The sequence below is a fragment of the Schistocerca cancellata genome, chromosome 2 (assembly GCF_023864275.1).
Source record: "Schistocerca cancellata isolate TAMUIC-IGC-003103 chromosome 2, iqSchCanc2.1, whole genome shotgun sequence".
NCBI classification, from domain to species: Eukaryota; Metazoa; Arthropoda; class Insecta; order Orthoptera; family Acrididae; genus Schistocerca; species Schistocerca cancellata.
In genome coordinates, this window is record NC_064627.1 from 928,112,882 (window position 1) to 928,133,310 (window position 20,429).

At 39.7% G+C, this 20,429-nt stretch overlaps 1 protein-coding gene across 1 annotated transcript in view; it reads right to left on the reverse strand.

Moving 5' to 3' along the window:
* The window catches only part of LOC126162881 (leukocyte elastase inhibitor-like), a 313,609-nt gene that overhangs the window by 181,164 nt on the left and 112,016 nt on the right, over positions 1 to 20,429 (reverse strand). Inside the window, exon 4 of the mRNA XM_049919676.1 lies at positions 8,093 to 8,303. Coding sequence (XP_049775633.1) covers positions 8,093 to 8,303 — 211 coding nt within the window. The remainder of the gene's footprint in view (positions 1 to 8,092; positions 8,304 to 20,429) is intronic.

The following is a 20,429-nucleotide window of genomic DNA, read 5'->3' on the forward strand; positions in this document are numbered from 1 at the left end:
CAACACAGAACTGTTACGCAAAAGACTTGAAACTGTAATGAGCAAGATCCAAATTGACCTAAGATGGCAGAACCACACATAACACCTATGTAGTAAATTAAACACCATTTGTTATTGTATTAAAATTCTTGCTGGATGCACATCAATGCAAGTCATAAGAAAATGTGTACTATTCCCAAGCAGAATCGCTTCAAAGGTATGGTTTAATTTGCTGGGGAAATTCACCATCCAGCTGTGCTAATCTTGGTGGTAAGGTGACCGCGCGGCCAATCAGAAGGGAGGTTGCTGCTAGAGTTGTGTGCAAGGCTGTTTCATTGCACAAGAAAGAATTATATGAACCAAAGCACAAAAAAACCAATTAAAAGAGCCATGGGAGGCACAGCACCTCGATCTTCATGCAAAACTACATTTTAAAAGCTTCATATTCGTCCACTACCATGCCTATATATCTTAGAAACAATATTGTTTATAAGGAAAATCATAGATGACAACAGCAAGATTTCTCCAAAAAAACCAAATAACCATTCAAACACAACAAGTAATAATCAAGATTTACATGTGCAGGTTGCTCATACAACATTAAAACAAAGAAGACCCCTGAAAACAGAAAAAAACTGTGCAACAAACTACCTAAAAAACTTAAGGCTTGCATAAATTCAAAACTGCCGTGAGTGATGCTTTGCTAAGGAACTGCTACTATAGCATTGATGGATTTTTATCTAGTATGTAAATATGTGAAAAAATTTAAACAGTTTATACAATTAGGGCCAAAATAATAAATGTTTGTTTATAAATTTATTTGTGCATTCTAAGTATGTGTGGAATGTTATATACATGTGTGTGTGTGTGTGTGTGTGTGTGTGTGTGTGTGTGTGTGTGTGTGTGTGTGTGTGTGTGTGTGCATGTACTGTACTCAAGGCCAAAAGTAAGAACTGTGTATGTATGAAATTTATTTGTATATTTTTAGAGTGTTTTTCCCATGTGTTAGGCTTAATGTATGATTCACAGGACCAATAAATATACAATACAATACAATAATCATGGCCTGACGACAGAGACTCTAGCAGCAACCTTCCTTCTGATTGGCCACGTGGTCACCTAGCCACCACGATTACCCCCCCACCCGCCACCCCTCTCTCCCCCCTCCCCCTGTCGGAGGTTGAATCCTCCCTTAGACATGGCTGTGTGTGTTGTCCTTAGTGTAAGTTAGTTTAAGTTAGATTAAGTAGTGTGTAAGTTCCCATACTAACTTATCACCTTTTGATCACTGTATTGTATTACAACAGCTTTAATTTAACAGTCATTTATACAAATAAACACCGCCTTAGAAGATGTGCAACTCTATAATGGGCTTTCATGAATTGCTGTTACACACTAATTTGTTCTAGGCGCACAGTCTTAGGTTGGTACAACCTGATGGGATATAAACAATCCTCCTCAAGACGCTCCATAACATGACAAAAATTTCTGCCCTCTTTCTCATCCAGAACGTCCCTGAACTGGGTGCCCTCCTTGTTGGCAACAGGATGTAGATTTCGTGTCTGTTGTTCTCTGTTTATGAGGACTGCCAGCTTAGTGTCTTAACCAATATTGTGTCACAAGTTTTATTTACAACAGATTTATAATGATTATCTATAACAAATCTCACATTAGAACACAAATATCTTTTTAAAACATTTGCTTCTGTGTTTTACTTACACCATTGCACATGATTGGAACAAAGAAGGAAACATGCATTTGTTTGTGTTAGCACTCAGCCATTGCCTTTATTTCAATCACAAAGACAGTGGCTGAGTGCTGAGACACACAAGAGTGTGCATGGGTTTCCCTCTTCATTCTTACCATGTCCAACTGGCAGAAGTGTTGATCTTATACTGTAGGCATAATTTAAGATGGGATTTCTTGATATTCCACTGCTAAGGGGGTGAAACAGGGGATAATAAGTTCTTTGAAACTAAGTCGCTATTAAAGCAATTTTGAAGCTAGACCTATGAAATTGGTATTTGGTTTCTCGGTCAGACATAAAGAAATATGTGTTTCAGGATTTTTGGAAATTTAACTGCTATGGGGGTGAAATAGTAGGTGAAACCTTTTTTTGGAAATAAATCATTATTAAACAACTACTAAGCGTTTTTAAAGCTACATCTATGAAAGCTGGTGTTTGACTTCTAGTTACAAATAACAAAATACATATTTCAGCGTTTTTGGAATCAGAAGATTAAATGTTTTAAGAAAATATTTCATTATGAAAGCACTTTTAAAGCTAAATATATTAAAATTTGAATTTGGCTTCTCGGTTAGAAATAAATATGTGTTTCACTGTTTAAGGAAATTCAACCTCTAAGTGGGTGAGATAGGGGACAAAGCCAAATCTTTGAAAATTGGTTTTTGGATTATTTCTCAGTTAGGAATGAAAAAATAAGTGTTTCACTGTTTTTGGAAATTCAACCCCTAAGGGGGTGAAATAGTGCCAGACTGACCTACTGACTCATCACCGCCCAGCCCAAACCTCCAAGGATAGAATGTTGATATCTGTATAGTATGTATGCATCATCTCAGAAGGGATTGGGGCCTATCCTGTTCCTATTCTATGTAAATGACTTACCCATAAATATAAATTCCCCATCAGTTCTGTTTGAAGATGTTACTTCTGTTTTAATTGAAGATGACGACACAGAAAAAATTCTGAGCTCCACTGTAAGCGCACTGTATACCTTATAAAACTGGTTCCAGTTAAATGGGTTGAAACAGAACATTTCAAAAACCCATATGGTACCTATCAAAACCAAACATTCAAAATGTGTGGGTCTTAAAATACAACATAACAATCAACCAATGAAAGAAGTCATTCCTGGGACTATATGTGGACTTCCTATCAAATACACTAAGCAGTTTTGCATTTGCAATGCAAATACTAACAAATTCCACTGACTTGAGTACACATAAAATTGCTTGTCATAGTTATTTTGAATCTGTCATTAGATACAGGATAATTTTCAGAGGAAGTTCAAGTAGTGTATCTTGAATAGTCAAACTGCAAAAGAAAATTGTCCGACACAGCAAACAGAGTCTTGTCGCCCATTATTTTGGAAACTACAAATCCTAACTGTTCCCTCCATATACATTTATGAGATCATAATCTTCCTACACAGCAGACAAACATTATTTGAGGAGGATGATTTTAACCATACACATAAAACAAGAAATAAAAATAATTTTATGCTACCCACAGACCAGTTGAAATTATATGCATGGACTACACAGTATATGGGGATGACAATACATAACAAGTTAATGGGCAAAAACATATTTAATATGAAGCCAGAGATTCTAAAAACGAGGCTGCTGCACAATCTATGGGAGAAATGCTACTATTCAATAGAAGAATTCATAGAGGATGAAATGATAATTTGAGCAAGGGATAATTAAATGTTAAATTTTATTGTATGTATATATAACAAAATTGTGTTATGATTATGAAGCTGTTTGTTAACATCAACTGTACTTTGTTTATGGTGAAATTTTACCACAATTTGACATGTCCCCTGTACCTGAATCAAATGATTTAGATTATGTAGAATACGAGACAAATAAACCACAATTCACATTTCACAATTCAAAATTCCTCTCCTAAGGGGGTGAAGTGGGGAATGAAAGGCTTTTTGAAAATATGTTGCCATGAAGACAATTTTGAAGGCAGAACTATGAAAATTGGTATTTGGTTTCTCAGTCAGAAATAATATAATATTTGTTTTGACATTTTTGGATATTCAACAACCAAGGGGATAAAACAGTTGGGAAAATTTTATTGAAAATAAATCATTGTTAAAAAACTAATAAAGCATTTTTAAAACTACATTTATGAAAACTCGTATTTGACTTCTTGAACAGAAATAAAAGAATATGTGTTTTACTGCTTTTGGAAATTCTATCCCTAAGGGGTGAAATAGAGGATGAACATTTTTAAGAAAATATTTTCTTATATTAAAAAAAGATTTAAAAGTAAATATATGAATTTGGTATTTAACTCCTTGGTTAGATGTAAAGAAATACACCACAAGAACACAAAAGGCATGGCTAACAAAAACCTAGGACTCCAGCTATCAGAACTGCTTTGTCGTCAGAAGTGCATTCGGGAAAGATCATGCATCTTTTGCCTTAATTAGCATGAATTGCAATTTGTGAACAACATAAAAATTTGATTAAAGAAAAACAAAAACATTCCTATAGATCATACAGTTTACATGAGTGAAGCAGGAGGTGCTAAGCTAATTATTATAAAATTATGGAAAATAAAACTTGTGACAGAACATTGGTTAAAACAAGAAAGCTGGCAGTCTTAGTAAACAGAGGACAACAAGCAAGAAATATACATCTTCTTGTGTTTCCTATGCCTTCCTGTATTTTACACTTTCCTGCATTTTACACTTTTTTGGATCAGCACAATGGAAAGTGGAAAAAGAGGGTTTTACTGTAAATCTTTCAACTCATTTTGGTTACCTTTTGTACTTTGGTTATCATTATTACTGCAACTGCCTCAATATCAATGAGATCAGCTTCAACGTGGACATCCTCTAATGGGTCAGGCCTATTTTATTGCTATTAGACCCAATATGTTTGCATCATGAGTGGGCTTTCAAATTACCTGTTCTACACAGTTTTCAGAGGAGGTATTTGGTATTGTTTTGCAGGATGTCATGGCCACCAATCACAAAACTGATGCAGTCGAATTCTTTAAACATAAACTAATCCTATACCAATGAACTATACTAAAAATTAAAGCCTCAGTGTACATTTAATTAAATTAGAATTATGAACATAACATTATGACATACACAGCGTAAGTTAAGAAAATTACAAATTACAATAATAATTGGAATCCCTGTCTAGAACAAATTTACATAAAATCACAAGTCATAACAATGTACAAAATAAATCTTACAAAATCACACTTCTATACAGAGAAAGAACGAAAAAGAAATGTGGAAAATCAGGAAATAATGGAAAATAAAATTAGTTGTGAGGAAGGGCCTATAATGCAAAAATGTAGATAAACAAGACTTGTACTGTAACGTTGTGCAATAAGTAGCACTGTAAGTCCACATGAGCAAAAAAGTTTGAGAGCTGCAAATGGATTTTGAGGATTAATCTCTAAAGTTTAAAAACATTTGTTTATGGGTTCTTATAGTAGTTAACATGTATAAATATGGAGCTGTGTAACTATGAAAGCAAACATTTAATAGCAAGTTGTACTTATAAAGAATAATAGCACAGCAGTGAACACTACATGAAAAACAGAGTTCTTATGATCACACTCTATTAGAACTGTTTATAGAAAACTAATATAATGCCTTTCAATAACAAATTTACAGCTTTTCAGTTATATAAATTTATTATAACTGGTTTTAGTGCCATTACTTAGCAAAATACATCAAGCATTTAAATTACCGTATTTACTTGAATCTAAGCTGCACTTTTTTTCTGGTTTTTGTAATCCAAAAAACCGCCTGCGGCTTAGAATCGAGTGCAAAGCAAGCGGAAGTTCTGAAAAATGTTGATAGGTGCCGCCACAACTAACTTCTGCCGTCGAATATACGTAGCGCTACACAGGCATCCTTTGTAGGCACAAAGATAAATACTGGTGCCAAAACCTCTGCGTCAGTAAAAAAAAAAAAAAAAAAAAAAAAAAAAAAAAAAAAAAAAAAAAAAAAAAAAAAAATGGAAGACGAGCATTTTTCTCCACCCGAGTTTCGACCACTGCATTTTCATACATTATCCAACGAAGTAAATACAAATTCCGTATTCTTCATCTTCGAATTTCAATGTACTACAAAAATCCGACTGGTAATACTGGGATTTTTGTCAATATGGCCAACTCTACGTTCTGAATTTTTTCCTACCTGTGAGAAGAGATGGTTGCTAATAGGAACCTGATGAAATGTGAACCACATGCAGTATTCTCTTCACCACAAGAATAATACGAATATAAACATTTTGCCATGTATTCTTTCGTTTTTGCTTCTATCTCATTTAAATCCTGCCAAATAAACTACGAAACTAGAGTGAGACAACAGCAAACGCGGAAGAATATATGTATCGTGTCATGTTTATATTCATATTACTCTTACGCCTAATAGTGATACAGTCAGAAATGAAGCACGGCAACTGACTAGATTTTTAAATCTAAGATGACTAATTTCTGTGCAGAATTTGATGTACTAAGGAAGCGGCCGCAAAGATTTTCAAACGGAGAAAAATTTTTGCCAAACTCTCGTTCAGAACATGTTATATCATACGCTGTCTATTATTTGGTTCTTGTTGATCATTATCAAAGAAAGCAGCAGTGTAAGTAACAACAAATAGCAGTCTCTTGCCATTGTTTCGCTAATGTGACGATTCCTCTCTTTTTTTTAATTGTAGGCGGCGGTAGCGCGCACAAAAGCAAGCCATGCCGCGAGCAGTGACAGGCCGTAAACACGCACTATCAGAATGCGACAAACAATGCATGACACAGTATAGTAATGCATTTTCAGCTTAGAGTGACTGACGTAAACACCTATAACATTGAAAATGGCACTTATCAGGTCAAAGCAAAATAAGCAATCGATTCAAACCAGACGAAGCACGTGAAAAAGGAAGGGTATCATTATAAATACTGATGCATAGCAATGGCTACCTGGTAAAGCTTAACTGCTAAGCTTTCAACTCGAACCAAACTACTGTAGCTGTATCGTCATTCATTCGACCTAAATTGTGTCTCATATTACAATGGACCAACTTTGTTTTGATTTGGAGGTGCGGCCTAAAACTTTTCTCTCCCCTTGAATTTTGAGTCTCAAATTTTAGGTGTGGCTTAGATTTGGGAATTTTTTTTCCCTTATTTCGAGTCTCATATTTCAGGTGCGGCTTAGATTCGAGTGCGGCTTAGATTCGAGTAAATACGGTACAGTTTTTTAAAGATTCAAAGTGAGCAATGCGGGTGATATGGCAGCATCCCATCTGAAATTGTTCTTGTCAAACTCCTAGCAGTACGCAATTTCTTTAACTGCAGATTTGGGTCTTCTTTTGGTTCAGTGAGTGAGTGAAAGTGAAGTGTAGCTGATTTTGATAAACTATACAAATGAAGAGATATCAGGTCCAGTAGATTGCCTGACTGTCCAATGGTCTCAGCTTGAACTATCCACCTGGAAATCAGTCACTGGAGAGTCAAGGAATTGGTTAAGACAGTGCAATGGTGTGCTATCTAGTTAGAAGCGTACTGTACATGGTGTAACAGACAATCTTTGTCAATGACAATTGGTACAGTGCCTATCTTTTAAAATGATGAAGTGCTGTAAGTTTTGCTCTTGCTTAAGGCATAAAAAACAGACAGGTGTGAATATGTTTTAAAGTCTATCACAGTTTTTCAGTTATCAGTTGAGTTATCACAGAAGATTTTGTTTTGATGAAATCATCTTCATCCAACTAAAATAATATTTCAGTAAAAATCTTTTTATGAGCCAAAGACATGTGTCTTTTAGTTCTTACATTGTTGTAAATCTGTGTAGGTTAAGATGCAAATGACATCTCAATATGTTCCAGGGCATTTAGGAAAAGCCCAATTCAAGAGATACTTGTTGAGTCAATTTTGCAAGACTGAAAGGACCATTTGCCTCACTTGTTGTTTGACATAATCTGACAATTAAACAATTTACTTACAAAACTTCTAGTGTATGGTTGTCACATTCAAGGTTAATCTGACAATTAAACAATTTACTTACGAAACTTCTAGTGTATGGTTGTCACATTCAAGGTTAGAAAAATCAGCCATTTTTAACAACTACTTGTAGTGCTTTTAGTGGTATGATTATGCCCTTCATCACTTCATGATTGAAAAATTGATGTATTTTGACAACAGAGAAAATGCTGTTAAGGTGTTAGTAGTATACATTCATATACAATGCTAAAGTTTTAAACTCTTTATTGGGGTGCCTTGTTTATAAAGGTTATAAAAGTACATCAACTAAAATTTAGTTGGTGAAACATCTGTTGAGATTTTGCACAATGATATGCTCACAATAAACTTAAAAAATAGTAAAAAGAAATCTCTTACCTTCAGGCATTAAATTCGTTATTTTCTTATGTGTCTTGTTCTCCACCCATTCATTGATTATAGCTCTTGATTTCTCTGTTTCTTTGATAAAATCAACTTCCTCTGCTTCAGCTAGAAATTTTGCAGCAGATGCTCTGAATTCTTCTTTAATTGGAAAACTCACTTGTGCATAAACCTTGTTGGCTGCTTCAAGCACTGTGTCATCAGATCCCTACAAAGAACGTCAATTCTCTATAAAGCCACAATGAACTGACGAATCGATGAATTTAAAACATGAAGTAATTTTGGAGATTTTACCAATTTTGAAACATATAAAGAACAGTGCTATTTTAATTTGCTTACAAATTAGCAGAAATGACACATCATAAATAAAAGGCGATTCGTAATGATGACCGCAATGTGTAGATCATAATCAACAATTGGAAAGAGCATACACAGGACAAAGAGTTAAAATTACACAAACCTTTCACCTGTTACAATAACAGAAATTCTTCTGTGGAACAGAAGGAGTTGTCATGGAGAAACGTTTTCAGTTTGTTTTCAACTTTTACTTTGCTGTCTGTCAGATATTTTATATCAGAGGGTAAGTTATCAAAAATTTTAGTTGTAGCATTGTGCACCCCTTTTCGTGCTAAACACAACCATAATGTGGAGAAATTAACGTAAATTTTCCTTCTGGTATTGTAATTATGTACAGCGTTGTTCCTTTTGAACTGCAGTGGATTATTTATGACGGACTTCATGAGGGAATAAATATACTGTGGAGCAGTAGTCAGTATGCCCAACTTATGAAATAGATGTCTACAAGATGATCACGGGTGAGTGTCCCCTATTACTCTTCACGCACATTTTTGAGCAATGAAGACTTTCTTTCTTAAAGAAGATTGGTGTTGTACCCTTCATGTGAAGAACTTATTATGTTAAATTTTTTTTAAAATTAAGGGTGAGACTATTTTGCAGAAAATCAGTCAATGATGCTTTTGAGAAGCTTGTTTCCAATTTCTTCTGTTGCTTTATGTCTGCTAGGATTGATTACAATACAAGTGTCATCCACAAAAATAATTAATTCTGCTTGTTGTAAATTAGACAGATAATCATTTACACACCTGAGGAACAATCGTGGGCCTAAGCTTGAGCCTTGGGAAACCTCAGATGTGATTTCTACCCAGTCAGAATCTTTTCCCCAAACTACACTGGTTGAATTACTGGTTACAACTTCCTACATTGTTTTGGTTAGATATGACACTATCCAATGGTTGGCTACACCATCAGTTCCATAAAACTTCAGTTTAACCTGCAGATTATTGTGATTTACACAGTAAAATGGCTAAGACAGGGTGCAGAAAATACTAACCAGTGCTTTTTTTAAATTTATTGCTTGTAAAATTTGGTGAGTGAACATATAAATGACATTCTCAGTAGAGCAACTCTTCCAGAATCCAAACTGTGATTTACTGAGGATCTCATTGTTGCTCAGGTGACATACTATTTTAGATTACATCACCTTCCCAAAAATTTTGAAAAATAATGTCAGCAATGCACCAGTTTGGTAGTTATCGACATCTCTCTTATCATCTTTGTTAAAGGGGGATTTAATGGTGGCATATTTCAGTATATCTAGAATAATGCCCTGAGTTAGTGATGCATTACATATTTATGATAATACAGTGTTTGCTGTATGGAAACAAATCTTTAGTACCTTGAAACTTCCTGGCAGATTAAAACTGTGTGCCCGACCGAGACTCGAAATCGGGACCTTTGCCTTTCGCGGGCAAGTACCTTATTGGAAACCCCACGAAATCAAAATGAACTTTTATCTTTGATAGGATATATAATTTTCTTAATTTCAGGAGAAGCTGACGATACATTCACATGACTGTATTTTATGAGAGTTGCTGTGATTAACAAACAGACAGACAGACAGGTTTATTATGTAAAATGTTCTTGGTCAACATTTTGCTTAGAAGCCATTGCACATTCAAAATTTTCAAAAATCTTCTATTTTCTTCATCAGGAAAGCAACATCAAGTCAAAAAGAAATGTTGGGAATCTACAGATGAACTAATAGTATCAACTACGACAGACTACACTGTTGCCAAAGATGAAACGTAAAATGTGGTGTCATTATTCTCACTACAATTTGATCTCATTGCAAACTGTGTGAATCTCTACTTCCTGCATTGTCATAAGGAATTTCCTGCTACATCTTGTATAAGAGAGCAAACTAATATTGTAAGACACTTCACAAAAAAACTTGAAGAATCTTGTGAAAATTTCTAGAAGTCTGTGATTGAAACATTTGTTTTCATGATCTTATTTCATAAAAGAATTGAGCAAATATGTTTATTAAACAGTAATTTTAAAATATAAGAAGTCTTTTAGTTAAATGAAGGTACATCACAATATTTTGTTAAAGTAGTATTTTATTTTCATTTCACTGAACCTCTGGAATAAGTCCATAGATGCCAAGAACTAGCATAAAGGGGAAAAAAAATCTGGCTCTGTGGCATAAGGAATTTCAGAGCAAAAGTATATTAACATGGCCACTCTTAAAAAACAATCCATGGATTACCACAAACCGCTATGTACTGTAATGACCCACCATTTACGTCACACCAGTTTAAAATTATTTTGCGTTCAGAACAGCATCACTGCATTTTAAATTTCTTCCAGCTAAGAGTAACACGGAAACAGAGTGCCTAGTGGATACTCTAATACACAGATGATCAAAGGAGTCAGCAAAACTTTTAACAGAAGCAGCACTGATCATCACTGATCATCACTTTCATGTCCTCTTGTGGTGACAAGGGCACAGAAAGTAAACAGATGTTCCCAGGTATGCACCTGCGATAGTTTATGGCATAGTTGAGACAAAATTAACAATAATGAGTCATTTGATAAGACAGCAGAAAATGCTCCAACAGACTGTCAGGAAAATGGCATGGTGCCACAGTGTCGGCTTGGCTGGCATTCGGTGTGATTAGGCCACAATGGCCTGGCCAGCATACATTTGGCAGTGATGACAGGCTGCAGGATTGAATGGGCTGCAAAGGTACAGCCAGCAGACATTCAGCTAATGGGCATTGTGGTTCTGGCTGACACAGGAAGCAGTTGGCATAATTGCTCAGAGCAGGATGTGATTTGGTCTACTGCAGAATCTGGCCAGCATAATGCCCAGAGCGGGATGTGTCTGCGTGCTGGTGGTCATGCTGTGTCCCATTTAGGCAGGCAGATAAATATGACATGTAATTACATGATCATGGATGAAGGAATAGGTCTGCAATCGGAGTGCTGCTACTGAATGGCATGCACGCAGCTTAGTGGAAAGCTGGCACCTCTGGAAGAGCAGTGTCTGTAGTCCAGCAATCAGGCTACCTGCAGGATGCTTATGTAGTGGTTGTACTGGCCAAAAGATAATTACACCTATAATATCTCTCCCACCTTAGGAGGAGATGGTAGAGTCATCTCAGTTGAGTGTGAAAGAGTCAAGAAGGGGAAAGGAGACACCTGGAGGGCAGAGAAGGGACCCTGGGCTGAGGGCACACTGTGAGTGATAAGAAGGAATGATGGACTGGAAGGACACTGTTGGCTGCTAGGAGCAAAGCCTCGACCAGTAGGGAGCATATGAGATATGATAGCTAGCAAGGATGTATGGCATATGGAGAAACATGTCAAAAGCAAAGGGAGGGTCAGGAGAAACGCCTGAAGTAGCAGAAAAGACATCACTGGATGTGAAATGTGGGGGAACATGGTAAGCAGAGAAAACATCAAGCAAGATACTACCAAAAGGAAAGCAAGAAACATGCAGTGCACCTGGACAAAATTTGCTAGGTATGAAGTGCTGCAGCTGACACAGAAGAGCACCAGAAGGATGGAAATGGCTCCTGGGGAAAAAAAAAAAAATTTCAATGCCGCATGCCGCAGCAAGGGCTCAGCTGGGAGCAGATGAGCTGGTGGGAAAGTCAGGGAGTCATCTGGTGCCCAATGTAAAGCAAGCTCAAACAACAATGGCCACAAGATATGCAATGATTGATGGGCTCAGCCAGATTCTGGTGGGTCAGTGGGACACCTGGGAGGTGTCAGCTGTCAGTGGGAAGCAAGAATGACTGACGGCCACCACCAGAAACATGATGATTAATGAGCTCAGCTGAAGCAGAAGGGCCATAGTTGGGAAGGACATGGAAGCAGCCATGTCCAGACACTATGGTAGCAGGTAAGGATGCTGAGAACACCTGCAGATCAACCCCATTGCTAGCTTTGGTGTCTCTGCGCAGTGTCAAGGGCACAGTAAATAAACAGCAGTTCTCAGGTATGCATCTGCAACAATAGTTTATTGCATGACTGAGACAAAATTAAGAACAACGAGGCATTCAATAAGATAACAGAAATTGTTCCTCCAGATCTGTCAGGAAAATGGCATGGTGCCATGGCGCAGGTGTGGCTGGTGCCCGGCAATGATGCTGTGGTGAGGGCAAGGCCGCAATTGTTGGCAGACTGCAGGCATTAATGGGTTGTGGAGGTACAGCTGGTGGACAAAAATGGTTCAAATGGCTCTGAACACTATGGGACTTAACTTCTAAGGTCATCAGTCCCCTAGAATGTAGAACTACTTAAACCTAACTAACCTAAGGACATCACACACATCCATGCCCAAGGCAGGATTCAAACCTGCGACCGTAGCAGTCGCGCGGTTCCAGACTGTAGCACCTAGAACTGCTCGGCCACCCCGGACGGCGCTGGTGGACATTGGGTGACCAGTTGATGTGGCTCTGACTGATGGATCACAGCAACTTGGGTGGGAGTCGGCTCTCATACACCGGCCATTGAATGTGTCTGGCATAATTGCCCTGAGAAGGACCTGTCTGTCAGCTGACAGTCGTGCTATGGCCTGTATAGGCAAACAGACAAATATATATGTGTAATCATGTGATCACAGATGAAAGAATAAGCTCACGATGCACACACAGATTAGGAACAAGTTGGCACCTCGGAAAGAGGGGAACTTGTGGCTCAGCAATTAGGCTACCTGCAGGACATGGATGTAGTGCTACCACTTGTACTGGCCAGAAGACATGACCGAGTACAATACTAACCTAATGCATGAATCCACAATGTATCCTCCACTTTCACAGAGATGCCGCAGTCTGGGTGCAGTCTTCTTGGCCTGATCTTCCCTCTCTCTATCATGTCAAAGGAGGCATGAACTGGAGCTCTTCTGTCCCTATGCAAGCTAAATTTCAAGGGTAAAGGGTGTAATATTCAAGAATATTAAAACTGTCAACACATCAGAGCCCAAAGGAGCAGCACAACTCAGTATGGTGCCATAACATCATGCATGCTGCAGCCATCAGACTCTTGGCAGCTACATCAGAAACGTTCATAACTATGGTCATAAGGCATGTGTTGTGATTTATCTGATAATCAATACATTTCTGGGTGGATCTGCTCACAGCTACAATCACCATACTTAGATGCTGGCTATGAACTCTGTTTAATGGGCTTGTCTATGTGCTGCCCTCCGACTTTGGCTATCTTCAGATTTTTCTCAGGTGTATATCAGACAGTGACTACTGCTGTCATGTCAAAAATTCTCAGTGTTGTACCTCATGTGTATGAACAAGACAGAGAATGTTAATGAAACAAAATAACATACTGTTACAATTCTTGCATGGGAGGAGGGGGGGGGGGGGGGTGAGTAATTATTTTATGTGTTCAAAGTGGCTCCCATCAGCAGCCAAACAACATTGATACTGCTGAACTGTTGACTGAACTACGGCTTTCAGTGTTGCTGGTGTGATAGCCACACAGTACGCTTTGATGGTTTATTGTAGCTCATTCAGTGTTGCTGGTTTATTGTAGCTCATTCAGTGTTGCTGGCTTCTGTTCATAAACTTCATTTTTCAAGGTCCCCCATAGGTGGAAGTCAAGAGGTGTAATGTATGGAGACCATGTTGGGTACTCAACAGTTCCTCTTTGACCTATTCATCACCCAGATAGATTTTCATCCAAGTACTCTCTGACATCTCTATGGTAGTCAAGCAGAGCACCATCTAGCTGTAGGTAAAATCCTTCATTTCCGAACACTTGTCAGATGACAGATAAAATTGATGTTCCCAGCATGTGAAGATACACCTCACGAGTTAAGGTTCCTTCAAAGATGAATGGGCCAATCAAACTGAGCGATGACAGATCACACCACACATTAATATCCAGTAGATTAACATATTCATTCACCTGAACATGAGGATTTTCAGGAACTCAGTACACATAGTTGTGACAGTTTACAGTACCATCAGGTTTGAATTGTGCCTCATCAAACCAGATAACCATCCCTGAAAACTGTTCATCCTCACACAGCATGCCTTCAAAACACTCACAGTGCTCCATCCTTATACTTTCCACTTTGCAGCCTTCAGAATTCATCATTCATTAGATTGGCTTACGCTGCTTTCATGTGCACTCTGACTCACTGTTTAGGGTACCTAGTAAAATGTTGCAACACAGCAGTGCTGAAAGCTGGACTAGTTGACGTTTCTGGTTGGTCAGACCTTTCCTTACACACATACTGAACAGTACTGTTGGTTTCAAATTTTTCCTGAATATGATAAATTGTTGTACATGCTGGTGGCTGACTTTTGTACACATTATGCCACTGCCTTTGTACCTCCATCGTGTTTCTGTGCTTCCAGTACCACTTCAATATTGCCTTGTGTTATTCAAATGCCAATCTTACTTCATTCATTGCTGCACTGTCATCTGCCATAAAACATGCACCAAGATCTGCTGATTAAAATGGACTCCGCTACAGCACAAAATTGCAATGATATGTCATTTTGTTCCAATGATATTAACTATCAAAGAGTGTCTACATTTTTCTGGGCCCCTCTGTCATAAATATGTAGAGTAGATATATGTGAGGATGTGTCAGGTTGAAAGAATGGTGATTGTGAATACCATAAATCTATATCTTATTAGTAGGCAGAGGTACAGCAGAGACACATATGCACCACAAAAGTTCAGAATGGACTACTTCAAAGACTTTCTTCATGCTGTATCACGCGATTGCTGCTAGGATTCCACAAATACATAGGGATGAGAGAGGGGGCATAATTCTAGGGACCTACGAACCTGCTACACCGTATGTGCCATTTGGCTTCTCCCACCCAACACCAGTCCCTCTGAACTGCGGAGATGGGAAATTGCACTCCAACACATCCTTTCATCCCGCCATCCCCCTGGACTGAACCTACGTTAAACAACCTCACTCCCATTTACTCTTCAGTCTTCTCCTCTTTCCCTTTCCTCTTTAGCCATTCACGCATCTTTTCATCCTACATAGTTGTGTTTATCTTTATACTATATACCTCTTTACTTCTGTATGCATCCTCTTTGGTTTGAAGCTGGCACAGTACTTACAGTAGAATATCTTTGGCTTCCCTCTGACAACCATGCCTCCATCCTTGCTACCCTCCCTATTTTCCTTTCCCTGTTGCTTCATAGCCTGGGTTGTGAGTAACTGAATCTCCTTTCCCTTCTTCCCTTTCTTTCCCCTCTCTCCTCCCTGATGAAGGAACATTTGTTCCGAAAGCTAGGAATGTAAATTTTCGGTTCTGTTTTATGTGTATCTATCGGCTGTACTGAGCTGAGGTAAGTACTGGCCAGCCCCTCTATCTCTTTGTTAGTATTTGTTTCACATCTTTATATGAGATTTTCCATTAATCATTTAGATCACCTATATGGTCCACATCCTTCATTGTTTTGTCCCTTTTGTTAGCTATCACTTACATCTGTCATCTTAACACTTTCTCTTCTTCAGTGTTTTATATATACATAAATAAATATTTTCGTCACCAACTGTGCTAGTTTCATCTTCCTCCTATTATCTTGTTCCATTTATGGTCCTCTTTTTTATTTATTGATTTATTTATTCAACATTCCATAGTTTTAACGTTCGTTATTCGCTGTTTCCCAGCCAACAATCACTGCCAACAATCTCTTCCACACCTACCAGTATCATCCATTTCCGTTGATTTCTTGTTGCTGGCGATATTTTTGTGCCATTGGCTATCTTTCTCTGCCACAAGAAAATTTTTGGGAGATTTCTGCGCCACCCGCGATCTTTTTTGCGGCACTCGCGATCATTTTTGCGGCACGCGCGATCGCTTTTGCGGAACGCGCGATCGCTTTTGCGGCACGCGCGATCGCTTTTGTGGCACGAGCGATCTTTTTTCGCCACTCGCTATCTCTGTTTTTGAGCAACGTGTGTTCTTTTCCCCTGATCTGGACATACTTGCTTGGTCTGGTCAACTTTTTCCGTATTTTTCTTATTTAGTGGTCTTCCTTTGGTATTGAACATTACCAACACAATTTCTTTCTTTCTCGTCCTTCCCTCCCCGTTTTATTCCTTCTTATGATTACTATTTCAACTTTAGTTATTTAATTTCCCTACCCACCAGTTACCCACTGTGTACCCTAATCCTATACCACATTATTTACATTCATTCCGGAAACATGCATTCACCGTAGCCAAACTGCAATCCCACATACTTTTCCTCCAGTCCTGCTTAACCTTTGGAATTATCCCTAAAGGGCTTACCTTAAAAGTTCCCATCTCCGGGTGCAATTCCTCCTTCCACCACTCTCTCCTGGACTTCCAGAACCTTCAATCCTTAGCCCTTACCCAACTTGTCCTGAATCTCTACACTACTTCATGTAACCACCACTCCCAACAGCTCCTATCTCTCTTCAAAGTCCTTCACCTCTCAAACCCTTGCTTGGAGAACACACTCAGGAACATCATCCTAGAAGCCAGCTGCGAACTTGAGTTCCATGCCACACACCACCTGAAAAAACTATCCACAGTGCTAGTGCAACACCTAAGAAGTGGGGTCCCTCTCCCTATCCCTCACAAACACCAACCACAACAGAACCTTCAACAAACCCCTCTCATAGCCAACAAACCTAGCCTAGCCACCCTACTCAATCTCCCCATCCCAGCACATATCCCACACAGACCAAATCTCAACTATAACCACAGTCAAATGCCACATATCACTAGTCCCAATTCAGTCCTAAACCTCTCATCCAGATCCCTCTCTCCTCCAGAGACATCTGTTCTATCAAAAGGCTTAACCTTTAGCCCCATGCCTAAATTCAACCACACTGCCCTGGTTAAAGATCTCCTCTCATTCACCCGGAACCTCAACTGGAAATATCACTTCACTACCCAAACACAGCCCCCAAATACTAGACCCAGTGTTGAACCCTGTCTAGAACAGTTCCGACTGCCTTCCCAAAGGGATCCTCCTCCCCTCCCCCAAAACCATCCCTTGCAGACATTTCAGGAATTCCTCACATCCAGTGTTGCCTCCCAGTCCTTCTTGAAGAACATCCCGACAACCCCCAACATCACCCCAGCTGAATCCCGTGCCATTAAGGAGCTGAAAATAGACCGCTCTATTGTCATCCTCCCGGCGGATAAAGGCTCCACAACTGTCGTACTTGACCGTGTGGAGTATGTGGCAGAAGGACTGCGTCAACTCTCCGACACCTCAACCTACAAAGCTGTTACCCAGGATCCCATTCCCTCCATCCAGACTGAGCTGCAAAAAATCCTAAAAATCCAAGGTCCCTCACAAGGCCTCACAACGGCTTCCATAGACTTACTCATTCCACCTGAGCCACGTACCCCTACCTTCTACCTATTACCCAAAATCCACAAAGAGAACCATCCTGGCCGTCCCATTGTAGCAGGCTTCAAAGCCCCAACCGAACGTATCTCAGCTCTGGTAGACCAGCACCTCCAACCTATCACCCGCAGACTCCCATCCTACATCAAAGACACAAACCACTTCCTAGAACGCCTCAAATCCATTCCCACTCCTCTCCCACCTGAAACCTTTCTTGTCACCATAGATGCTACATCCCTTTACACAAACATCCCACATACCCATGGTCTCTCTGCCCTTGAGCACTACCTCTCCCAACGCCCACCCGAAGATCTTCCAAAAACCTCGTTCCTTATCACACTTACCAACTTCATCCTCACCCATAACTACTTCACTTTTGAAGGCCAGACCTACAAACAAATCAGGGGAACGGCCATGGGAACCAGGATGGCTCCGTCCTATGCCAACCTCTTCATGGGCCGCATGGAGGAGGCTTTCCTGAAGACCCAACAGCTGCTTCCCCTGGCCTGGTATAGGTTTATAGATGACATCTTTGTGGTCTGGACTCATGGTGAAGAAACACTCCTTAATTTCCTCCATAACCTCAACTCCTTTTCGAATCTGAATTTCACCTGGTCCTTCTCCAAAACCCAAGCCACCTTCCTGGATGTTGACCTTCATCTTGTTGAAGCTCACATCCACACCTCTGTCCATATCAAACCCACAAACAAACAACAGTACCTTCACTTCGATAGCTGCCATCCATTCCACATCAAACACTCCCTTCCCTACAGCCTAGGTATTCGTGGCAAACGCATCTGCTCCAGTGATGAATCCCTCAACAATTACACCAATAACCTGACAAGTGCTTTCCTCTCCCGCAACTATCCTGCAGACCTTGTCCACAAACAGATCTCCCGAGCAATACATTCCTCCCCGTCCAACAACAATGTTCCTACCCCCAGACCACACAGAAGCATCCCCCTTGTCACCCAATATTATCCTGGCCTCGAAAACATCAACAAATTACTCCGCCAGGGATATGACTTTCTCAAGTCAACCCCTGAAATGAGATCATCCCTTGACAAAATTCTCCCCACACCACCCAGAGTTGCCTTTCGTCGCCCCCCTAACCTCCGTAACATCCTTGTTAAACCCTACAATATTCCCAGACTACCTTCTCTACCCAGCGGTTCCTACCCCTGTAACCGACCCCGCTGCAAAACCTGCCCCATGCATCCCCCCACAACCACCTACTCCAGCCCCGCTACTAGTAAAACATACACAATTCAAGGCAGGGCCACGTGTGAAACTACACATGTCATTTATCAACTGACATGCCTGCACTGCACAGCCTTTTACATCGGCATGACAACAACTAAACTGGCTGAGCGCATGAACGGACACAGACGAACTGTCCGCCTAGGAGATGCCCAATACCCAGTAGCGGAGCATGCCCTCCAGCATAATTCTAGGGACCTAGGAACCTGCTACACCGTATGTGCCATTTGGCTTCTCCCACCCAACACCAGTCCCTCTGAACTGCGGAGATGGGAACTTGCACTCCAAAACATCCTTTCATCCCGCCATCCCCCTGGACTGAACCTACGTTAAACAACCTCACTCCCATTTACTCTTCAGTCTTCTCCTCTTTCCCTTTCCTCTTTAGCCATTCACGCATCTTTTCATCCTACATAGTTGTGTTTATCTTTATACTATATACCTCTTTACTTCTGTATGCATCCTCTTTGGTTTGAAGCTGGCACAGTACTTACAGTAGAATATCTTTGGCTTCCCTCTGACAACCATGCCTCCATCCTTGCTACCCTCCCTATTTTCCTTTCCCTGTTGCTTCATAGCCTGGGTTGTGAGTAACTGAATCTCCTTTCCCTTCTTCCCTTTCTTTCCCCTCTCTCCTCCCTGATGAAGGAACATTTGTTCCGAAAGCTAGGAATGTAAATTTTCGGTTCTGTTTTATGTGTATCTATCGGCTGTACTGAGCTGAGGTAAGTACTGGCCAGCCCCTCTATCTCTTTGTTAGTATTTGTTTCACATCTTTATATGAGATTTTCCATTAATCATTTAAAGTACTATCTTTGCCCTCCAATGCTCTGGCACATCCCCTTCATCTTTTATGTCCTTTCATCCTCACAGTGGGTGGGTTCTTCTCAATCTGAGTGACCTCCTCTCATTCCCAATCTTCCCAAAGCTATCTCTTACTCTCTTTCTTCCCACAGGAAGGAACTAACAGTTCCAAAAGCCAGAAATAGTTTGTTACTCAACTGGTGTTTTCCTTAATACTTCATATAAAGCATATTACAATTTTACAAAGAATACCATCAGCTATACATGTACTGGCAAAGTTAAAAATCTGATCAATACGATCATTACTGTTAACAAGCATATCCATCCTTGAGTCCAAAAATTATGATTAATTAAAGAAGGAGTGGCTAAGGCACAGCCTGGGGGGATCATTTCCAGAATGAATTTTCATTCTACAGAAGAGAATGTACTGATTTGAAACCTCCGGGCAGAGTAAAACAGGTGGGAGTGAAGCTGTGAGGTCAGATCGTGAGTTGTGCTTGGACAGATCAGGGTTTTTATCTGTCAGGAAGTTTCAAATCAGTGCACACTCTGCTGCAGAGTGAAAATTCATTCTACCTGTCTTA